Source organism: Squalius cephalus (genome assembly GCF_949319135.1).
Source record: "Squalius cephalus genome assembly, chromosome: 19".
Taxonomy (NCBI): domain Eukaryota; kingdom Metazoa; phylum Chordata; class Actinopteri; order Cypriniformes; family Leuciscidae; genus Squalius; species Squalius cephalus.
This window is the reverse complement of record NC_137140.1, coordinates 29,958,443-29,978,542: the sequence shown is the minus strand read 5'-3', so window position 1 is coordinate 29,978,542 and position 20,100 is coordinate 29,958,443. Positions and strand designations below refer to the sequence as shown.

The following is a 20,100-nucleotide window of genomic DNA, read 5'->3' as shown; positions in this document are numbered from 1 at the left end:
ATTCAAGTTAGAATAAAATAACTAGAATAAAACTTTTTTTTTTTTTTTTAATTCAGAGGGTCTGTTCTTTCTTTTGATATAATGCATATTCAGATATTCATACAACAAAATATTCTGGGGGCCATGAATCTTTTGTGAAAATGATCAAAAATGCTGGTGGTGGCTGGCAACTTTTTTTTAAAAACGCTGGTGGGAAAAGAGTTAAAAAGCAACCTCTGACCAACAAAATTTGGGAGATTTAAGTTTGTAAATCATAAATAATCCATTTCAAAACACAGCTTGTCTGAAAAAACTCAAATCTTGTTAAATCGTGTCACAATGCTGGCGACACAAGCCTGTCAGTGACTGATGAGAATCACTGGTCAACCATCTGAAACCAGCAGTCTGAAACCAGCAGTCTGAAACCAGCAGTCTGTTCTGGAGGTCTGTCCTCTCAGTCTCACAGCAATAAAGGAGTGAGCAAAAGAGGCCCCATTAAAGGACTGCAGGTTATTCGGAAAATCCATCTTTGGTTTCCACCTGCATAAAGGACAGAGGGCATTCACCTGGCCCGGCATTAACTGCTCGACTAGTCCACTGACTAATTCATACGTTCATAAAGGTGGCATGAGAACTGAAAGAACCTTCAGGCATCATTACAGTGCACAATACTTTATGAAATGGCAATCAAATGATCCCCCATTTGTTTGAGAAGGCAGCGCTAGCCATTGTAGATGATGCTGAAGCGCACTTACCTGAAACAAGCACATCTGCTCGTATGAAAGGCTTCACCGAGTCGGTGCACAAAAACAAAACGAGCCATGCGTGAATGAAGGGTGCTAAAATTAAAAGCGGAGTGTGGTCGTAAAATATTAAATGGCGTCAAAGATCAGCCAGGTCTGCGCAACAGCCTGCTAATGCACCGACATGAAATCAATTAGCAATATGGTGTTATTTAAATGAGCACAAAGAAAGGCACAGTCGTTTGGGGGCGACAGTCCAAGTCATCCAGGCGGATTGAGTAACCAATTAACCACGGGTGAAGATTAGCAGCAAAGGGAGGTGAATACTGGGATCTATCCAGGTGATTAAAACACAGCAGTGGCCGTAACGTATCATAAAGATGGTGGGATGCTTGTGTGGGATCCTGAAGGACGGATACTAAAAATTTCTTTTGGTCACAGAGACACTGGACTCACTGAACTGTTGTGACTCCCTAACCCAAAAATATCTGAGGTCAGATTCAGCGTACTCCATGAAAGGAGAGATTTATGCGAGAATGTTTTATACTAAATGTGAGGCTTTTGTCAATAGGATTCTTTTTTCTGTGGATGTTCAGAAAATAAATGCTTCCTATAGACCTTATTCACAGCATATTCTTTGATTTTTAACAGGAGTGAAAGCGAGGCTGTGAGGGATGGACACACATCTCTTCAGTGGGTTGTACTGTTATTTACTGTGTTTTTGGATTGTTCTGCTGACAAAACACTACAAAAATATTATATTAATATCTTTCCAAGAAAAGGAATTAGTGATCTAGGAGCTTTGTACACCTTTTTACAGCGGACGCCATTGAAAACAAGGTAATCTCTCACAGCCTCGCTTTCATACCTGTCATGGCGCTGCTCTGAATAAGGTCTATTATTCAAATTTTTGACAAAAGACATGATTATAATTATCAGCATCTCTTCAACATGTCTGACTGAATATTTTTAACTCCTAAAAAAAGTTGATAAAAAGCATTAACTCATAAAACTTACAAAATAGTCAGCAGGAAATGGCTAAAAAAAAAAAGAAGGAAAAATGAGCAGAATTTCAATTTACATAACTCCACTATGTACTAAAAGTATGAACTTCACTGATGATTTTTTTTCTGTCCATTACTGTAGAAATTTGTCAGATTTACAAACAAACACAGAACGGCCACAGAAATAATGTTTAAATAGGTTTAAAGTCAAATCAAAATTATCCTGTCTAGTGACAAAAAATGTGTCAATTATTCAGTAATTAATAAAAATACATAAATAAATAGTATAGAAATTAATAAAAATAAATATATCTTATAGGCTAATATAGAAATGAAAATACTGTAATACTGTAAATACTGAAAATAAATACTGTAAGCATTTGCATGCAAGCCCTACCAGTGCCACCTACCTTGAAATTCACCATTACTTAATTTTTTGTTCATAGTTAAAAACTGCTGTGTCATGCATATGCTGCCATTTTTCTATAACTGAAAAAGTCATAGAAAATAAGCTAATTTGCTTTAGCACACGGTGGTTAACACCTTTGAGAAACTATTTTCAAAATACTATACAATTCAGTGACTTTCTGTCATTTTAAAGCATCATCTGCAACACAATTTCCCAACCACTCCTGTCTTCCATTCTTCACATACAATTTTGCCCCAAACTCAAAGATTGTTTGAGGCAATATTGCAATTTTGCTCAAACAAAATGATTGATGTTTTGATGCTGATCTTTACTTCTGAAACACACGGCTCAAACTGTTGTTGTGTTTTGACTGAGCAGGATAAACCCTAGGGGAGAACAGGGTGGGCCTCTTAATGAATGAAACTTTACTCTCTCTCTCTCTCTGACAGGTAAACAGAGAAAGAGAGAGAAAAACAAGACAGAGAAAACGAAAGAGAAAGATGAGCTACTGACTGCTACTGATTGCGCGGTTACATGAATCCAATGATGAAGGCACAGATATGACCTGTCAGATTGACCCACAATTATGCAACATCTTGACAGAGGCAGACAGAGCGATACGATCTGTTCATATTACTGATCCAGGCATTGTGATGTGTGTAAAGTCAGCCATGCTTCATCATAAGAGAGTTTGGTTCCCCATGGCATCAGCTATGGGTCCCCTCACTGATAAAGCGGTGATGTAATACAGGCCATACAATGTTACCTTGGGAAATAAAACCCGTAGGGGCTAATCCACTGAAGTCAGCCTGACTCTCACAGCTCAGGGAGATGAAAACGTCAGCCTCTCACTACTGAAACATGCACACAATACAATTAGCGGAAAAAAATCTTAGCGGAAAAGACAGAAGTGCGGACAATCCAAGGATCATTTCACTGTTCACACTGCACACAAAGCCAATTGTTGACTTATATGAATCTATGCAGTTTAAATTAATCAAAACAAATGAAAGAAATATGCCATTTTATTTTGCTTAATGAATGAAAAATGAAACTTATTGGCCATGTCCATTTTCTAAGCACATTTAAAAAAAACAAAAAAACAATACATTACAACTACAAAAAAAACCCCACTTAACTAAACTAAACTAACCTTTAACCCGTTAATGTTCACTCCAAGAAAATCTGGAATCTGAGGAAGCAAAAAAATCGAAACACTGAGAAAATCGCCTTTAAAGTTGTCCATTTATGTTTGGTATTGTGCTGCAGTCACTCACAAAAATAAATGTTTTATATATTTACGGTAAGAAAATGTACAAAATATCTTCATGGATCATGATCTTTACTTAATATCCTAATGATTTTTGACATAAAAGAAAAATCGCTAATTTGTACCCATTCAATGTATTGTTGCTATTGCCACAAATATACCCGTGCGACGACTGGTTTTGTGGTCCAGGGTCACATATAGTTACAGGGTGAGCAAAAATGAGCTAATTCGGAGACAGCCGAGTCACATATGGTGAATGAGTCAGGCTTTAGACGTGAGATCTCTGCCATCAGACATGCTGAAGATCACTGGACAGATGTTTGTCTTTATGTGTCTCTCCATCATACACAGGTTACTGTTTGCTCGTCGTGTACCCATAGAGATGCATGTGTGTGCATGCTGGTGATAAAGCATGCATGAATGCAGGCGTGTTTGCACTGACATTATGTGTATGTCTCCTCCAGATACTATGTCCCCTCCCTTTATTGTGTGGCAACCCGTGACATGCTAGTTGTCATGGCTACAGCGAGGCGGGGGTGTGGACCGACACCTGTTGCTATTAGCCTGATGGAGAATGGGGTATCTGTAGAAGAGGGGCCTCTCTGGGAGAAGACACACACACACACACACACACACACACACACACAGGCAGGGTTGTAACTCACTGTAACACAGTCACACATACATTGCAGGCTATATATCATCGACAGATGGCTATCCTGCTCCAATGGTTAGGGTTATGGGAGAATAGAGCTCTAATCATAGCAAGAGGAGGAGAGAAGAAGAGATGTGTCCTTTACTAAACATCCCTATCTTCTGTCATGTCTCATTCACTCTCTAATAAAACCTTTTAGATGAAAACTTCACCTAAACATTTAATTTATTTATTCACTGACATGTTGTTTCAAACTTGAATCCTTTTATTTATTTATGCTGAATCACGAAAACATAAATTCACTTTTTTTTTTCTTGAAATCCTGTGGTAACTGTATGCTTTGTTTTACAGAATACATCGGCTTAACGTTATTAAATATTTTTCCTTTTGTGCTCTATAGAACAGAGTCATTTGAGTTTGTAACAACATAAGGCTGAGTAAATAACAGAAATCTCATTTTTGCGACTAAAATGAGAAGTATTCCTTTAATAGGAAGACACCCTGGTAGGATCTTCACACGTGGCATGTGTGAACACACACACACACACACACACACACACACACACACACACACACGTGTCATATGTCATTCACACCTTTAATCATCCTTAATGAGTTTGATCACAGCAGCTGCAGGTGTGATGCCACCTTATATTAGGCAGATCAGTTTCACACTTCAACATCACATCACTCTCAATGAGCTTCACATCTGACTCAAAGACTGAGGGAACATTTCTGTCTAAAGATACTAGAAACTATATCACAAGACAAATTTACAAATCTAAACACAAAATATGTTATCAGTGTGATAAGTACATGTATTATTGACCTTTCGTGAAAAACATGAACCTTTTTGTTGTTCCTAAGGAACAGAATAAATAGTTATCTCTTTAACCTTCATGGAGAAACTCTGTGATACGACGCAAGCACCTTTCTGAACACGAGGTTGCCGCTCCATGCTGTACTCTGGAGATATACGCGACACATACGTGACGTCTGCAGGCCTGACGTACGAGGCAGCGTCAAACAATAGATCCAAACACAAACCGAGTCTTGAAAAGGCTGTGACCTTTGAGTGGCCCTTTCAAAGCCAAGAGCTGTGCTTTGAGAAGGTGAAAGCTATCTGATGGGCCAGCCACCCCCTTCATTCCACTCTTTCATTTCATCATCCCTTCTTCCCTTCTCCGACACGGTACCCCAACAATGGTGTCTCCTCTTACAAGGGCCTTGAGTGCCTCCTCTGTTCTAGTGCTGCCAACCTGATACATGCTACTTGGCGGTGCTTGTTCCTTTGCTTTTTTAACGTCAGTCGTCTGCAGTCCACATTGTGCTAGGTTACGCAAGGCTAAGCTAGCCAACTATAAACATACTTGTGTCCCTGTAACACAGTATGAGAAAAAAAGCAGTAGGTCAAATAAGTTGGGTGTCCAAATACTTAGTGTGGCGAGCAGGACGAGGCCGAGGGCCGTGAGAGAACGGCGTGAGGCCGGTGGCGTGATTGATAATGAGCGACACCTGCGCGACGCACCGGTCTCGTATCTCTCACGGAGGAGCGGAAGCATAAAAGGAGGAGCGACGACAGTGAAGAACGAGAGAGGCCAGGCCTGGATTTATGTTGTGTTTTATGTTTTATTATATGTGACCTCACGTTACACTTAGTTATCAAGACACAGGAGTGAATAATACCTATAATACAGAAAAAAAAATTCTGTATTATAAATTTTTAAGGCCAGACAAGTAGTTTATTGAGGGTTGATTTGTAAAGGACTACACGCCTGTGCACATATATATTCAAACGTGCATACCTTTGGACTGAACACGTAATGCACATGTGCGCGACATCTGCGTTTTCGCAGGTTTGCGTTTTTTTGAGGTTTGTGCAGAGATAACGGATAATCGTTTGCACCTTCGAACCAGGGAGTGCGTTCTCGAGACACCAGGCACTGTTTTGTGCGGATGGGCATCCTGCAAGAGGAGCTGAAAAGGATTCAAACGGTTATAAAATTGGTAGAAAACTCAAAAGTTTGCATGGTTCCTTGCACAATATTATGTTAATATGACCTCAAAACAAATGATTTGCAATCTAATACATTTTGACGTTTGCATGAATCGCATCATATAACCAGCTCCATATATGGCTTTTCTCTAATGTAGTAAATTTGCTCTTTAGCTCACCTGGTAAGCCACGATAAAAAAGCTCAAAGACTTGTAGAAGCGAGCTAAAATGGCATAGTTGCTTCAGTAAAAGTAAAATTTTTATCTCACGTTTGCTTTTGTTAACACTAGGTTTGGGGAGGGTTTAGTGTAAGTGGTACATTATTTTCAAACCTTTTAGCGACACTAACCAGGCATTTCATTTCCGAACTTCTGCAATTTGATCAACAACTATCATAATAAAGTGTTGCCAGATTCACATGCATCTGCTGCATAACTGAATAAGTTTTTAGCGCCACTCACTGGATATTAAATTAAATTCAGTATACTATGAACGTACAGGAATTTGACAATCATAATGGTGTCTAAAGCTAGCAAATGTTAACACAAAGGCAATAACATTGGCTGTTCCAGTAAAACACAAGCCAACTGTGTAATATTTGACCATTTGTCAAAATGCAAAGGGACTGAAATGGAGTCTTGGTTTTATGTTAGTCTTGGCTTGGCTTGTGTGATTGCATTTACATTGTCCTTAGCCTGAATACTGTTTCCTGGCAACTTGGTAAAAACACTATAGAGATGGAGTCTATAACATTCTTCTAATCTCAATACCATCTTAATATCATTGGCACTGACTCAAAAATCAAGATCATGCACTGAAGAAGTTCCTGCTCTACTTGTGCCTCAACATTCGAGTTACACACCAATGCATCAGGTCACATCAAGGCGGAAAACATCACCAAATAAGCAGGCCCTGACATGCCTGGGAATGGCCAGGGGAATCAATGATAGAATGTGAGCAGAGATAAAATTAAACTGTGAAAAATTAATAAACTTAATGATCTCTGAAAAACAATTAATCCTTGTTGGAATGAGAAGGATAAGTCTCAAGCTGATCTCTATGCTCACCGATGAACTTTAAAGATAAAATGAAAGTAGGTTAAAAACAACTGGACACTGTGATGTCCTGTACTACTGTACCTTATTTTCCTGAGATTACCTGGGCATTTATGCAACTTCACAGCAAAGATGATCGGCATTCACCCAGCGCAGAACAAGGTCAGTCAGAGGTCACTTTCAGGTCAAGACATGCAGGTCAGCATTGCACAACAAAGTGGGACATGACCGATAGCTGTGACCACATGACAGAGATTTGCACCCTGAGGCCTGGACAGTTTAAGTGTATTGTCAACAGACTTTTGTACAGAGTGGAGTAAAAGACAAAAACATCAGCGCAGGCTGTACCAACACAAAAGGATACAACATTTCCACATAACACTGTACGACTGGCGGTTAAGGAATTTTTGAGCCTTTGGAGCCTATCATATTGGATTATATAAATGCTCCAATATAAATAAAATAATATTTATAAGATATGCATTACATAACTATCAATTATGTGACCACATCTTATATGACAAAGTGTGTCAAGATGTTACTTGTGTCTTAGTGTGTCAAGAAATTTGGAAATATTTCAGATGGAGAAAGTTAGGTATAAGGTTAGAAAAACAAATGTTATTTAAAAAAAAAAAAAAAAAAATTATAATATTGATTGATAGAGTATTTTTCTCTTATCTTTGACATTAATTGGTTAAACGGAGATGTTTGAAATGAGTACAAAATATTTTACAATTTCATTTAAATATACATATATAGAATATAAAATATATAATTATAATATTAAAGAACATTGGTGCTTTATCAAATTGCTGTTGCTGCTATGTTATAGTTATTTTTGATAAATAATTCAATTTCAAGATATTGCCTATTAAATAGTGATATTATTATCACCAAATACTGACCAGAAAATAATCCATTAGCAATCCAAGAAAATTACTTGCTGATAAAATATTTCAATAGAGAGAGAGAGAGAGAGAGAGAGAGAGAGAGAGAGAGAGAGAGAGAGAGAGAGAAAACACACACTTGAACTCAAAACAGAAAGAAAACTTCAGATCTGATCTGAAAGGGTCCAGCTGCAGTTTCTCTGGGCTCAGATCGAGTATAATCTGGAACGTGTTGAGTTATTGTACTTGGCTGAGCAGGAACAAAATGGCTCCATCACCACTGTTTTGTCCTGTTTGCTTGGGTCAGTATGACCTTACGCAACACTTCTTGTGAGCAACTAATCCAGAATCATATAAAATGACGTGGGAAGCAAATCTTCAGAACTCTTATTGTTGAGTATCATTTTTCACATGTGAAAGGACACCAAATTACAGTATAACCTCTTCCCCAAATCAGGATATATCCGACCTTGAACACATCACTCACATGCACAGGCTCACGCACGCACCATTCATCAGCAGAAGAAACAACATGCTTCCTCCCTATGGGAAGCAAATGATAAGAAAAGAAAAAGCGCAATCTGCCTCACTAACAAGTGCAAAAGTGCGAGACAAACATGAGCCTCATTATGAAAGAGCATGCAGGATAGCAAGGTGGAGTGGGACTGAGACCAGTGCAAGATAATACCAAATAACAGCTTAAAATAAGCCCTCTAAGACCACAGAGAGCTTCAAAACAGCTTTATTACCTCAGATAGAAGTGACTAACACCGCTGAGTGCTCTTATGAGAACGGAGAAGCTCAATGCAACCTGAGAGCATCTCAAGTCCCTCTTTAACTGGGGTCCTCTCCGTGTTATCTTATATGGAATGTACAGTATGGAATGTATGTATGTATGTATGTATGTATCAGTGGGGATTTCTTTAAGACTGCAAGGGAAGCTCGGCTTCCCCTATAATGTCAAAAAATTAATGGTCAAATATGTACTATTGTGTTAACATTGTATTGACTAAAAATGCGTTAGAAAACGTTCATCTCAAAGACGAGTTCTTTCAGAATCAGTTACATATAGCAGGTCAGCTGACTCGATTTCCTTCTCATACATTCACGTAGCGTCACAGTGCATTTCCCTGTTGAAGCCCAGCTTCCATTGACTTCAATGGGGCTGCTTTGAACAGTTTTTTTCAGTGCTTCTTCATTGGATAAATGCTGCGCTCAGCGTCTCTGGGAGTGAATGGAGGAGTGGGCTGGCCTGGACTCCGGGCTTCTGCGTGATGATTGGAGGGTCTGTTCAAAGGCTGCATCTCCTTTTGATTGACGGCGATTTCATACAATAAAAAGTCGCTGATGCTGAAGCTATTCGAGCTCAGTCCCATCGCGGACTTTGCAAGTATAGTCGAAAGACAAACTACTGCAACCTATTTCTTGGTATTTGCTTGACGAAATTGCTACCCAATTTTCATAATACATTTCACACAATTATACAATTATACCTTTATTATATTATTACTTATTATAATTTTTCTATTATTATTAGTAATAATTAAAAAAATAATTATTAAAATAATAATAAAAAAAATAGTAGTAGTAGTATTATTATACTTTATTATATTATTATTTATACCTTTATTATATTACTACATTTATACAATTATACCTAACTCTGCTGGCCATTGAGAGGACACTGGTCAAGTCACTGGAAAAGACGCCTAGGTAGGTGGGTATCTATCTATCTATCCATTCATCCATCCATGTGTTTTGAAGTGTTGTTGATGATAAAGTTGTGTAAGACTCACAGAGGAGGCAGTGTTTGTGTGGTTCCGCTGTCCTGGGCCTGACACTTAGGATCTTTGCCAGGACCAACAGCTTGTACCCCCTCTGTGCCTTCCTTTTTTTATTACATTTGTCTTGATTTCCCATTTGTTCCTCTTTACCCTCCTGCCTATCATCCACCGTCTAACTAAATAAACGTCCTCGCCTGTGTGTGGTCTTCTCATACTCTCTCTTTCTCTTTAGTACTGGCAGTGCAGAGAATAAGAGCTCAGGTAGGGTTGAAGTTGAAGCTATGCCAAACCATAGTTGTGTAACAGGTATTGAGTACCACATGGGATAAGACGCCGGATACAGCTACATTTCACTGGCTGCCCCAAAGCAAGAGAACTGGACACAGTCCATCAGAATGGAAGATTTACAATGAGAACATTCACTTTACATTCAATTTATCATTCACTGATTCCATATCAAGATACATAACATCTAACACAGCTGTACACAGCATATACGACCAATTTAAGTAACCAAGTAAGCGTTTGGAATGATATTTTGAACTGAATTGGCCATACATTCTGGGAAAGTGTTCTTCCACCCTTGTCTACAAAAGTTAATTTATTAATTCATGTAATATAAATATCAATTTCAAGTACAATCATCTATTGTTGTATCGTTCAAACTGTCTGTTAGGGCTACAAAACTTAAGAGTCTCAAAAATTTCAAACAAGACTTTATCAAGGCAATAGTAAAATTATTGCTATATGAATATCTTCCTTACATTCACTGTAACCTCATTTCAAATTTAATTCACATTCAATTAGTCAATTCTGATTTGTGTTCACTGTATATTAGCCTAAAGCCACACTGTCTTCATGCAACAGCTTGAATAGAAGAGCTCAACATTAATCTCGGGCCAAAGTCGTGATCAGGCATAGAGATAATCAAGAGCATGGCGAGAAGGTCTCGCATGCTGCTAGAGAACTCTTCAGCACACACACTGCAATCCTCTTCAACCTAAAAAAACCCCACCTTACCTGATTAAGAGGGGAGGAAAGGAGAAAGCGAGAGAAAGATCAGACGATGTGTCCCTAATAATAAATCTAATCCCTGTATACACGAGTTGAGAAGCATTTGTTGATGTTATAAATTAGTGATGGGGACGAGACCGCCTATGCCGAGTCCGAGTCAAGACCCAGTCTTTGAAGGGTCGAGTCCGGGTCGAGTCCGAGTCGAGACCGAGTCTGTTGGTTTTCAAATTCAGTCGAGTCCGAGTCAAGACCGAGTCTTTGAGGAAGCAAGTCCGAGTCGAGACCGAGTCTTTAGGAGTCGAGACCAAGACCATAAAAACATGTCAGTTTTCATATTCATGATTTAATATCACCCCAGTTAATAATCAACAGTTAGGCCTACAGACTAAGCTAGATTGGGAATTGTTTAGAGGAGCAGTCTTAACGTCTTAATATGGACTATGCTTTTACTATCATTAAAAAAATCCCTACCACATGCATCATCTTCTGCCTATTTTTCTAAACTGCTTCAACAGTGCTGCTCTGTCATCAACATGTTAAGCCCACCCTGACTTTTTTAATCATAGTTAGGACATGCAGAGCAAATTAAAATTTTCTAGTGGTATGTATTCTAGTGGACTAGTGATGGGGACGAGACCGCCTATGCCGAGTCCGAGTCAAGACCGAGTCTTTGAAAGGTCGAGTCCGAGTCAAGACCGAGTCTTTGAAGGAACAAGTCCGAGTCGAGTCCGAGAAAGCAGAAAACGGTCTCGAGACCGGACTCGAGTACTACATCACTATTATAAATTACAATTACAAACTTGATGTTATAAAACTTTTAAAATCAACTTTTCATTCTTACCGTTTAAATGAAGAAAGAGCCTTAATAAAAAAAGACTTTGTCATAGATAAAGATAGGAGTCTTAATAAAACCTTTGAGTGGAAAACTACTACTGTATATTGGCTGTAATGGCCCCCTGTATATGGCCAATGGCACTGTATTCCAGTGATGGACATTAACAGAGCAGGCCAGGGTACGTACACCATAAAACACAAATGTGGAGAGTCAACCTGTAAAAGAGCTGAATCTAACAGTTGGCATTTTCCCCAGGATCACTGCGCCTAAATCTTGTCTGTTGAAGGCTGGTTTTGTTTGGAGAACTATTTCTCGGCCCAGCTCTGAGCCTATTCAAACAGAAAGCCTGTAAAAGACTCTTCCCTCAGCCCTCACTGGCCCTAAAGTTATTATCCTCCCTCCAAAAATAAGCCTAGAAAACAACAACCCGGCCGCAGAGTGCAAAGCTTGAGAACACTAGAAGAAGGGACCCAGGGAGCGGTAAGTGCTTTGAAAGCCCATAACCATAATTATACCGGAGATGAATATCTTTGATCCGTGTGGAGCGGTGGGGTGGCAAGAGCGACGCCATGAGGGAGGTTCTTTCTGCTAATTTGCTTTTTCCGTTATAGGACTCAAGGTGAGAGCAATTTGAATGACCTTACGGACACACAAGGAGAAAGATGGCAGAAACTGAATACAGAAGGGCCAAAGCGGCGGCTTTGTTGTGCACAATGGAGGGAATTTGCCACGTTATCAGGTACGAGCTCGGATGAATGCAGGGCTTTGTTTACCCGCCAAGGTCTTTTAAGGGAAACTCTGAGGTCTATTCTTCCTCTCACTTCTTTCTTTTCTTTGTAGAGGGAGCGGTGTCCAAGCCACCTGTGCTAACCTAAAAGAGATGCATCATGGGTAAATATTGTACTATCAATACAAATGTTTCAAGAGCCAATGGTTAGTCTACAAATGAACCTGTGTAACAAGTGCATTTGATCAGAATAACTAGCTGTTTTTGTTAGAGCGCATCCTAAGAAGACCCTACATCCTTCAAGTCCATCAGCACTTACGTTGTCTCGTGAAGGGGGGACGAGTAAAGGAAAAGGAACAATGGCCTTGACCTTGTCTGAGGGTTGTCATGGTGACAGGGCACAGCCCACTGCTGGTGGGATTGAGGGGGAAATCAGACACGCTAGTGAGCAGAACAGTTAACGGCCTTTAAAAACAACGGGAGACACATCCAACAACACAAGTCTCATTCACTGCCAGTATGTTGTCTGAGTGTGTAATTACGGTCACAGTGATTTTTGGACTTCTTGCAACACTTCCTGCTGCCAGTTTCTGTCAGTTATGCACAATACTGTACCTTTTACATCACACATCAAAACAGCAGAATTTATGACAAATGCTCAGAGGTTTAAGGCACTCAAAGTGATGACAAGTAGGGCTGTGCGATATAGCTAAAAAAAAAAAAAAAAAAAAAAATATATATATATATATATATATATATATATATATATGGGCACAAGGAAGAATCATATTGAATCATTTATATGCAACAAAATATTGCATAAACAGCAGTGATGTTCAAAAGTTTGTGGTCAGTAATTTTTATGTTTTTGAAAGAAGTATACTAATGCTCGTCACCAACGGCGAATTTACTAGATCAAACATATATTAAAAACAGTAATATTGTTAAATATTTTTACAATTTAAAATAACTATTTTCTATTTTTATATATTCTTAAGTAATTTATTTGTGATGAAGCTGAATTTTCAGCATCATTTCTCCATTCTTCAGTGTCACATGATCCTTCATAAATCATGATTTGGTGCTTAAGAAACATTTCTTATTATAAATGTTGTGCTGCTTAACATTTTTGTGGAAAGTGTAAACTGTGATCCTTTTTTCACAATTCATTGATGAATAGAAAGTTCAACAGAACAGCATGTATTTGAAATAGAAACATTATAAATGTCTTTACTATCACTTTTAAACTTCTAATCCTTACTGAATAAAAGTAATAAAATAAATGCTTATGTTATTTTAATTTTTTTATACTTTTACTAAAACTTCATAATTGAAAATTTTGGAATTCAGTGAATATTAATAGCGCTTCAGCACTTCACTTCAGATGGAATCAAACAATTAATTTACAATCAATACATAACTGTTGAGAGTTTAATTTTACATTAACATTTCTATTCTGTCAAAAAGAACACAAAAATACACAGCTCATGTGACACATCAGGCTAAACACAGAAACACAAAACCGTCTCACCAATAACAAGTAGCAGAACAATAAAGCTGAAGATGAAGCTTTAATCGCTTCTGCTTCATAATGAGCTTATGCGATTATAAGAGAGTTATGGCTCATGTCACAGGCGGTCGTGAATGTTTATCTGCATTCTGAGGTTTAGTAGAGGGATGCTTTGATTAACATTAACATACATCCAACTTTTATTAAAAAAGTGTAATGTAGGGTTGTAAAACATACCGGTACCGGTACAGCCTTAGTGATTATAAAGGGAGGCTCTTCTCTTGATTGATGTTTATTATGAATTCACAATCTGGATATAAGTTTAGTTTTTCATTCTGATAAGTACACTGCAAAGTTTCTGGATTGACAACTGTATTTAAATGCACGATTGAATCTGAAACTGCAATGATTGACAGTGAAAACCAATGGACAAGACAAAACGGGAAACAAAATTACTTAATTTAACAGTTTTTGCTCTGGTACCGAGAAGAACCACAAAATGTTACTGGTACTGGTACTACTGACTACTCAAATGTTGGTACCGTGACAACCCTAGTGTAATGCTGAAGACCGCTGTAGACCGGCAAGGTGCCGAGTTGCCTAATTGATATGTATCATCAATGTATAATGACACACAGGTAAGGAGAGGTTACGGCAAGGTTCTGCCGCCTGATCATGTGTTTATATATGAATGAGAGTCTCGCACGAACCAATCGGTATACAGTGTATGTCTGGTAACACACAGACGTCATTGCACGCACCTTACCGTAAGGAGAACGGAGTGTGTTGGTGTCTTGGTAAATTATTTAAACCACACACTAATGCTGACCCACACACCAATGTGGAGAGGTTAATGAATACTAATTTGTCCAAGTCTATTGCTATGTCAAAATAGGGAATTAGCACAGGATTTGCAATCCAGACGACATTAAATCAAGCGCTTGTATTTGACTAATGAAAGAAGCCTATGCACATGTATTAGCTATGTAAACATTATGCACCCATCAGATTTATCTTTGAATGACATGTTGGCACCAACACTGGCATGATCCTACAGACGTCAGGTGGTTGGAAGTACAGAAGAGCAGATGGCTGCTGTCTAAGCCACCCAAAGCCCCTGTCGGTGAGCTCATCCTCTTAAGGTTTACTCTTCCATGAGTGTCTGCCATCAAGGGAAGAAAACAACATTGACAACACTAGTAAAAACACACCTACACCTACTCATATGGTGCTGCCATATGGCGTGTTGGGCACAAACAGATAAGAAGGGTGCTTAGTTTGATTTGTCAGCGAATTTGGATAATTACTTACTAGCTTAGACCAGCATGAACTGGTCTTGCTGGTCACCAGCAAACATGCGTGTGTGAATTTGAGCGTGTGTATACTGGCAGTCTTGTTCTCTCTTTCCTATTTAGGGGGATGACTGCACAAACAATGCACGGCATCAAAACCTTTCTCTCTATGCTACTAATCCCATCAGCCCTTGTATAACCAGTTTGCATTGTTAAGTCCAAGTGCTTGAATGTAAACATGACCACCTCAGCTGACCGTCCATGATGGACCTCAACGTTAGACATTCAACAACATCAAAATGACAACCAGTGGCCACAGAGGAAGTTAGCATCTAGCAACCACCAACAACTTGCTAACATGCTACACTGCAGGTAAATACAACAACATAATGTGTTTTGAAGACAATACCATCATGCATTGAAACAAACACAGTGGATAAAAAAAAAAAACATAAAAAATGGTGGAGAACGCAGGAAAAATGTAATTTTGAAATTGAATTAATTATTTAAATATCAAAACATATTCATATAAATGTGTTCATATAGTTAAAATTGAATTTATATCCCAATATTTGTAGGTGTTACTGTTGTGTGTTTCTGTGACTCATGACATCTGTCATATAATTAGCATCAAGTTCTGCTAAAAGTATTTACATTTATTCTTTTTCCAGATAATTTTAACCAAAGGAACATATATTCACATGATCCAGTCATACATTTCAAATGGATCAATCCTAGAGTCACGCTCTATGAATTTCAATAGCACTTTATATTGTTCTAAGTCAATGTCACTCTGTCTGACATCAGCCAGCAAATACAGCAATAATTATAACCCAAGCTCAGATTTAAATGGGTTCAAATAATTATAAAGATATCCTGCTGTTGCAGACGTGGGTACCGTAAATGAAATGTCATGCTGTCCTGAGGTCTCACAGCACTGGCAAATTGTCATTGTGACTCAGACCCTTGAGATTGAATATGTGACTGTACTCGCCTCATTCACTAACACTGGGGCTATTTACCCATAACAGCAGGTTAGCATATGTGCGTTACAGCTCTAGAGACCCTTAAACTAGCCTGTGGATAACATCGACATAGTCATTGTCTAATTTTAGAACAAGACTTCTGTTGGACATTGTCATCACCATCTAAGCCCTTCTTATATAAAATGTAGCCTAAACATTATATTTTTAAATCCACAAATGCATTAATAGAAGTATGGCATCGTTCACTCGTCTTGCATAGCATAAACAGCACAACATTTGGCCCTTCATCACATTTTATTCTGGCCAAAAACCGCTCACTTAGACAGGAAGAGACTGCCTGTGCCTGACCTACAAAACATGCATACCTGATAATAGTGTAAGATTTTTTATTTTTTTTTTCTGAATAATGTGAGTGCTGGACTTATTAAAGTAATGCTTTTTTCAGAACCTGGATTTTAATAGCTTGACATTCACGTGTTTAGCCTCTTGACTGAAACCAACAGATATCTACCACAATTAACACTTAAAAACCAGAAAGCAAATCTATACTGATTACACAAAATGTACTCAATGCAGATTGGGTACACACACATACACATATAGGCAATCGTCTTTCCAAAAATGTTGAGGCAGTTATGCATATTCTTCATTGAGAAGAATGCATAGCAACATGCAGTGCTGTCCTTGTGCCACACACGCACACACAATAACTGATTGATCTGTCTCCTCTGACCTGGTCATCCACTTTGTGGGCTATAATAGTGGCTCCTTCCTCCAGTTCAGCATCACTCAATGGCCGAATCCGCAGGGCCACCTGGAAAATAAGAAAGAAAGGTAATGCTCTGGCCTCAGAAAGTATTTGAACCCAAAAGCTAAATGTATGAATGTCATTGCATTCAATAAAATATTACATCAAATGCCATTTATTTAAAACACACACACCAAAATCCAACAACAAGACGACATTGAGGAAAAATAAATGAATCTAAAGGCAGCACAAGCACACTTTCCAAGTAAATATTTCACAAAAAATGTGTTTTTTTTTCATATATATTTATATATATATTATAGTTGTTTTAAATGAGAAAATAATTGATATACTGTTCATAACACTTTCTAGAAGTTGAGTAATGTTTTGTATCTAATGCAGTGAAATTAATACAAGTTTAACAGCATGTGGCTTAATGGTCACTCTATATAATATAATCTTTATGTATCCTTGGGAAATAATATAGTAGCAGCAGGATACACTTATCTAATGCAAGTACAATTTTCGGTAACACTTTATTTTACAGTGTCTTTGTTACATTTGTTACATGTAGTTACTATAGTAATAACTATAAATGATGCATAATTACATGTAACTAACCCTAAACCAAACCTAATCCTATCCCTATAGTAAGTACATGTAGTTACTTAATATCATTCAGTACTTAAATGTATAATTACAATGTAACAAAGACAGCTTAAAATAAAGTGTAACCCAATTTTCACATTAATTTGGACATTTCTCTTTAAACATCTCTGTTTGAGTCAGCTGGCCATCAGGAGAATGCATCTGAAATAAACACTGACGGGCAATGGTGCAGCGCAATAGGTAGTTAATTATGCAGTATGAATATTATAGCTGGAGGCTATTCCTGCTTGTAGAGCAACAAATGCTGTCTGATTTAATATGCTTAACGGGATGCGGCTAAACCTGTTCTGTTATGTTGCTCTCAGCAAATACTTGCATAAAGCCACAGAAAATTTGTCCACCTAAATATAGGCCACAGATTTACAGAGCAGCAGTAGTTGTTTTCCATTATTATTGATGTTATAATAATAGAGAATCTGGACTAAATGTACAAAACCGTCCCACATTTTCATTCCTTAAAGCACTGAAATGATGTCTTACAGTGGAAGAAGAGAAAGGGAACTTAAACTGCACTGTGAATTATTGAGAGTGGGGGCAAAAGATCACTAGAAAACAGGTATTAAGCTCTCAGAGAATCTAAATATAACAAGTGTAGACTGTCAGATTGAAATCTGTCCTGGGGTTTTAAGTGGACATGCTGTCAGGGAATGAAATGCAGATTGTATTCAATTCTATAGTCACTTGTTTGTTTCTATATATACATTTGTGTATATTAAATAATGTATATCTACCACACATTTGCATGAGGTATGAAAGTAAGTATATGCACATATATGCATAGTTAATGCATAATGCATGCATGAACTCTTTTTTTTAACAACATCAAGACATTAGGTTTAGATTGTATTAAATGAAAATAATAGAAAAGTTTCTATAAATGGTCACCATATCTATTAAGTCTGTCACAATTTTAAATCACCTTTTTGCCTCAGTAGATCATTGTAAATGGTCATGTGGTGTAATACAAAAATACTTGGTCTCTCAATATAAGCTAAAAAATATATATATATAATTTAATATTTTTTAAATATTTTTTCAATAACCTGTAATACTTTTTTTCAGGATTCTATGATGAATAAAAAGTAAAAAAAGAACAGCACTTGTTTAAAATAGAAATCTTTTGTAACAATCGACACTACCATTCAAACGTTTGGGGTCAGTGCAAAAGTGTGGGTTTAAATAAATTAATACTTTTATTCAGCAAGGATGTGTTAAATTGACAAAAAGTCAAAGTAAAGATGTATATTGTTAGCAAAGATTTATATTTTGAATAAATGCTGTTCTTTTAAACTTTTTATTCATCAATAAATCCTGAAAAAAGTATCACATGTTTCAAAAATATTATTAAGCAACATAACTGTTTCCAAGACTGGACTAATGGCTGATGAAAATTCAGCTTTGTATCACAGAAATTAAAGCATATTAAAACAGAAAAAAAAAAAAAAAAAATTCATTGTAATAGTTATTTTTTTCTGTATTTTTGATCAAATAAATGAAGGCTTGATGAGCATAAGAGACTTCTTTCCAAACTTTTGACCTGTACTGTATAGGCCTAAACAATAACTTGCAGCACAGTCTAAAAACTGTAATGATAAAACATACGCATAAAATATAAGCCATGTTTCATAATAAACACACACACACACACGCAAACTACACAAGTGTGTTAGAATGCAGATGATATGCCCTACATACAGTAGCCTATAATAATATACACATATTATTATTATAGGTTGAAAAAAGTATAAAACAACAGCTAAGCACATACGGTATACAGACTCTACATGGGATAATCTACATGAACACATTTTTGGCTGAACACAGTTTACAAACTCTAGACAGAAGTGCAGGAAAATAAGAAGTCAGTGGACTTACTGTCAGCTGCTGATCCTTTGACTCCGCAGTGTCCTTCATCGTAATGTTTTGCGGGACGTTTATGTGTAGCTAAACTAAAACATGCGCGTCGCGTGAAGAAGAGAGCACAACAGACTCCGCGAGCTCATGGTTCATCTAACAATTCACCTGCGCTTCTCTCTCTCTCGACGAGTACAGAAAACACACCGAACGATCAAACACGGGCCGTGGAGTCCGTCAGGTCCATGTCCGAGCAGGATGTGTGTCTCTCCACCCACAGTAAACCCGTGAGTGAGCGTGTGTATGTGTCTGTGTGTGCGTGTGTGTGTGTGTGTGTGTTGTGTTTGTGATGTCCCTAGAGATGAGATGAGCAGTAGTGCAGTGCGCACTCGCTCGTCATCCACCGCGGCTGATGCTTCACTCAGGTGGGCAGGAATTCTCCGACTCTGAGGCAACAGCGAAACCTGCTGGTCAGGCCTTGAACTGCAGCTTCATTCAAATCTTTAACATTTTAATTCGATAAATTAAAGTATTAATTAATAAATAAATTTAAATATATATATATATATATATATATATATATATATATATATATATATATATATATATATATCAAGTATTAATTCATAAAAAAATAAAAAATAATATATATATATATTGTTATTGTTATTCATTAATAATAA

General features: G+C 37.6%; 1 protein-coding gene across 1 annotated transcript in view; it reads right to left on the bottom strand.

Annotated features, from left to right (window-relative positions):
• kif19 (kinesin family member 19) overlaps positions 1 to 19,807 on the bottom strand; it is a 44,076-nt gene extending 24,269 nt beyond the window's left edge. Inside the window, exons 1-2 of the mRNA XM_079851460.1 lie at positions 19,439 to 19,807; positions 16,880 to 16,960 (exon numbers count right to left, since the gene is read on the bottom strand). Of these exons, the coding sequence (XP_079707586.1) occupies positions 16,880 to 16,960; positions 19,439 to 19,477 (120 nt within the window). The 5' untranslated portion in view covers positions 19,478 to 19,807. The remainder of the gene's footprint in view (positions 1 to 16,879; positions 16,961 to 19,438) is intronic.
• Between the last annotated feature and the right edge of the window lie 293 nt (positions 19,808 to 20,100).